The 4,867-nt window shown below is 46.8% G+C and overlaps 1 protein-coding gene across 1 annotated transcript in view; it reads right to left on the reverse strand.

The window, feature by feature from the left end:
* Positions 1–4,867, reverse strand: part of LOC102818476 (general transcription factor II-I repeat domain-containing protein 2-like) — an 80,760-nt gene that overhangs the window by 3,273 nt on the left and 72,620 nt on the right. The window contains exons 13-14 of the mRNA XM_006859843.1: positions 3,638–3,821; positions 2,149–2,177 (exon numbers count right to left, since the gene is read on the reverse strand). Coding sequence (XP_006859905.1) covers positions 2,149–2,177; positions 3,638–3,821 — 213 coding nt within the window. The remainder of the gene's footprint in view (positions 1–2,148; positions 2,178–3,637; positions 3,822–4,867) is intronic.

Consider the following 4,867-nt stretch of genomic DNA (forward strand, 5'->3'; position numbering starts at 1 on the left):
CGGGACCCTACCCAGAGAAGCAGTGATGCCTGAAATGGAGCCAGAGATGATGACGTGGAGCAATGGAGCAGGTGGAGACATTAGATCTAGAAAGGGAGAGCGACTGTGTGCTGAAGACCTGGGGGGTACTAGGGAAGGATTGCATGGAGGGGATTGTAACCATGGCAATGAGATGATATATCATAGAATGAATGTAAAACTAATGTTCTCCCATGTAAACTATCACATAATTCACAATAAATCATTTAAGAAAAAAAAAAAGACATACTTCACTTTACTCTGCACTTGACAATGAGAAAAACAACAGTCAGCATTCTGGGAATTGAGTGGGACAAAGTGACTGATCGGAGGTGTGAGGGGGCTGTGATTAACTGAGCCTAGAAGGGAAGGCATACACTTACCACTCACCTCTGGTAAAACTGTGGCCACAAGGGGACATGAGCCCATTGTAGCCAGCTCTTTACTTTCTAAAGGCCACCTTGTTGTTGTCGAGTCTGTTCCGACTCATAGTGAGGAGTAGCAGCTGGTGGGTTTGAACTGTCAACCTTGAGGTCCATACTGACCTTGAGGGCCAGTGCTTATCTTACAGTGCCACACCAGGACTCCAAAAAGCAACTGGAGGTCTGGAATTGTATAACCTGGAGGTCTGGAATCTTACAACTTTGAAAAGGCACAGGAGCCAAGCAAAAGACATCATGGGTGGGGTCCAGGAAGTGGCTGTTTGCTTCATCTGGCTTAAACAGGGACCACTACTAAGTCAGTAGATCTGTATTCTGACATCTCCTTTCTCATTTGATTCTTAAGAAAGACCAAAAATAGGAGGACAAGCTTGAAGGCTTGGGCTTTATTTGTTGTGAGTTATAAAAGACTGGTTGTGTCACGAACTGCACAGCATCTTAGCACAGAACCGTGTGGAGTGAACCTGGGCCAGGGTTTTAAGTGGGAAGGTCCTGGCCGTCATGCTGGGAGGCTGTAGTTCCGGAGAAGGCAGAGATAAACATGCACTTCCAGAAAACCTAGGCAAATCCCTAGAGGCAGAAAGGCAGCAAACCCATGGCTGTGGGGGGCCAGTATGAGAGTGGGAAGTGACTAAATGTGGGTGGGAAGGAATCTTTGGGAAGAGGATGATGGGAACATTCTAAAAGTAGAATGTGATCAAAGTTGCACAACTCAGCAATTGTACTAAAAATAGCATTATTAAAAAACATCACTCCAGGCTAGTGAATTTGGTGGTATGTAAATAATACTTCAATTAAGCTATTAAAAATACAAAGACTCATTTAGTTGCAGGATGAATTTAGGCATTTGAAAAAAAATTAACTAAATCAAACACTTCAGGTTTCAAACTGTTTAAGTGAGGAATGAAGTTTAACTCAGTGAGTCAAGCTCTTGAGGACATCTCCACCCCCCCACCCCACCCTCACCCTATAAGATAGCAACTTTCCTGCAAGGACTGTAGGGGACAATATTACAAATATTTAACAAGCAGAGTGGCCTGGGCACTGACCATCAGAACAGATATCAGCCTTACCACTGGAGGGGGCTGCAGTGGCCCCCGGATGTACCAGGCATTACCCCCTTTGGTTCAGAAGTGTGTGTGGGAAGAGGGGTGTTGGGGGGCCTTGGGGTGGACCAAGGAAGGCAGGCTGACACTCTTCACTAACTGACCTATTAGTAGAGTGTGGCTGTGCCCCAGGGGGAGCAGTGGCTACAAGGAACTCTTGAATGAGTAAGAGTGACACACACACGCGCCACCTCCAAGTCTGTAGAAGATAAACAAAATGCCTGTATACCACATTACAGCCTCGGAAACCCTGCACAGGGTCGCTATGAGTCGGAACCGACTCCACGGCACATAACACCACCACCGCCACATGCAGGGGACTCCTGCTATAATGCTGTAGGATCAGCACTGGACTGCTAACCACAAGGTTGGCGGTTCAAGCCCACCAGTTGCTCCTCAGAAACCCTACACTGGGTCGCTGTGAGTCGGAACTGACTCGATGACACTGCACAACAACAATCACACACAGGAGAGAATGAAGTACACACAGAGTGCTCTGTGGGGCACTGAGGCTTAGCTCTTCGAGGCACTTCACACGACGTAAAAGGTGTAGGGACGTTCTTCTCGCCCTGTAAAACACTCACCGTTATTAAGTTCGACTCCCGGAAGTGGTCTGAAGAGAAAGAGACATTGTTGAATACGACAGAGTTAATTCCTCCCTCTGGTGTTCTGTTAGCTCAAATCAACAAACTTCTGTTGAATGTCAAGTTTTATGTGAGGTGCAGTGGGAAATAAAACTGACCTAGGTTGACCACAGAGCCTGCACGTAACTGTCAGAGGCAGAAGACCACAAAACTGGCAAAGGTGCAGTCTGGCGCTGTGCGAACCGCAGGACCCTAGGGCCAGCCCCAAGGGGCACAAATCCTGGTGGTGCCACTTAATGGCCCCCTGATCTCACTTGCTCTCTGCCTCTGCCTGATCTGTAGTGTAGGGCTATCCAGTACCTGTTCTCTCAGAGTTGCTGGTGAGAGGGAGTAAAAGGTTATCTGAGAAAGTTCTCTTAGCAGAACTGGCTCACCGTGAATTCCATGCAAGTGCTGGCAACTGCAATTATTAGTAGTAATGGAAGCAAGAAAGGGGCCAGCAGAAAGGTCAGGTGGAGGGGAGCGGCTCGAGCCTATAGGTAGGTACAGCCAGAGATGGAGGAGGTCAATTTCAGAGCACCATCCTATAGAGTATGAACAGCGGACTCTTGAGGCTGGAGATGCTGTCCGAGGAGTGCCTCAGAGCTCCCTCTGGTGGCAGGATCGGAGAAATGGAGGGCATCCACCCATCCTGTTAGGTGAGGAAGTGGGATTCACATGAGTGGCCCCAGGCCACGTGCTGAAGGTGAGAAGTGGGGACAATGGTAGAAATGACTACTGTGAGAGACGAGAAAGGGGTTCATTTATGAATGAATTTAAAAGTGCTTAAAGCATTGGAGCTCTGGTAGTGTAGTGGTTACGAATTGGGCTGCGAGCCCCAAGGTCAGCAGCTCAAAACTACCAGCTGTTTCACCAGAGAAAGATGAGGCTTTCTGTTCCTGTAAAGATTTACAGCCTCGGAAACCCTGTACTTGGACGGCACATAACTTGATGGCACTTAACAACAACAAAGCATTGTGAGACAAGTGGGTTAGGGTGGTGCTTGGACCAGACAGATTTTAAAGCTAAAGTATGACAATCCATTTTTTTCACCTTTGTTCTTTTAAAACAATAACAAAAACAAAGACCGGGAGCTGAGAAAACATGGAGATTTGTTTTCTCAGACTCGACAGGTTTCTGGGGGGTTAAAGCGCAAAGAATTCTATGGAGGCTGAGGCTGAAGAGGTTAATAACCACAGAGCCAGTTCAGGGTCTGATACAAATAGTGAGTTTTCAAGTGATTTATCTAGTCCCTTTCTGTCATTTTCAAAAGAAAGAACAACCTCTCCTTATGTACTGAGTCTAATAACAGGAGACTCTGTGTCCCATCTGCTCATTGCATCATGCTGCCATCTGGTGAGTCCCTTTCCTACGTGTGTCCTTTGGGGACGGTGGCAACTGTCTCTGGCCTCTCTTCTTAGGACCCAGCAAGGAACGGAGGCTCACTCACCGGATGACAGTGAACTTGATAAACTCTGCAGCATCCAAAATCCTCCTCATTGAGCTGATTTCCAGGTAGCCGGGGGCTTTGAAAACCACTCCCGGGGGCATGCCGTCCACCACCACGCAGCCCGGGTTGAAGGTGATTTTCCTGTAGGGAACCTTCACAGGAAAATCCACTCCAATTGCCTCACCTGAGACAAGACAGGCCACAGAAAATGAATTGGCTTTGCTTTTATACTCCCTGTAATGATTTTTGGACAAACTGTCCCAAGACATTGATTACTTTTTCACAATGTTTCAGCAATCTCATGATCTCCATTCTGTTTGTTCTGTTTCCATTAATCTAGTTTCCCTTCCCCTTCTTGTCTTCTCATCTTGGTTTTAGATAAATGCTGATTGACCGTTTAAGGGAGCACATTACTTGCGGGTGACATCATTTATTTCATAAGCCAACCAATCATTTGCTTGAAAGGTACTCTTTCCAGAAATAGCTTTAGTTCTGAGTTCAGAGGCTGTCTTAGGGTGATAATCTTGGGAGCCTCTGTAGTCTCTAATGGTTTAGCAGGTCTGGACTCCTTTTGGAATTTGAATTTTATTCTATGTTTTTGCTCCAGTTCTACCCAGGGTCTCCCATTGTGTCTCTGAGCAGAACAGCACATAGTGGTAGCAAGGCACCACGTCTAGGTGTTTTTTTTTTTTTCTACCAACTTTTTTTTTTTAATGTATTATTGTGAATTATGTGATAGTTTACATGAGAGAACATTAGTATTATGTTCATCCTATCATATATCGTTTCATTGCCATGGTTACAATCCCCTCCATGCATCATCAACCAACCAAAGGGTATATCCCGCAAGCCTGATCCCCGGTCATCAGTACACAGCCCCTCTCCCTTTCTGGGTCTAGAGTCCCCAGCTGCTCCATCTCTCCATGTCATCGTCTCTGCCTCCATCTCTGGTGTCACTGCTTCTCTGGGTAGGGTCCCACTCTCCGCTCTTCTCCCTTGGTGGTCCCAGGGACCTCTGCTCCTGGACTGTGAAGTCAACCACTCCCCTCCTTGCTACAAAACGTCTTATGTTCACATTTCCAACCCTCACAGTCAGTCCTGATAACAAGTATTCACTATTGTACCACAAGAGACCTATCCCCATCTCCTTTCACCAGTCCCGCCCAGACAGATTGGATACTACTCAGTGGAGATTCTACCTTCCTTCATGCCCTCTGGATCTAAACTCCC

Source organism: Chrysochloris asiatica, unplaced genomic scaffold (genome assembly GCF_000296735.1).
Source record: "Chrysochloris asiatica unplaced genomic scaffold, ChrAsi1.0 scaffold00034, whole genome shotgun sequence".
NCBI lineage: Eukaryota > Metazoa > Chordata > Mammalia > Afrosoricida > Chrysochloridae > Chrysochloris > Chrysochloris asiatica.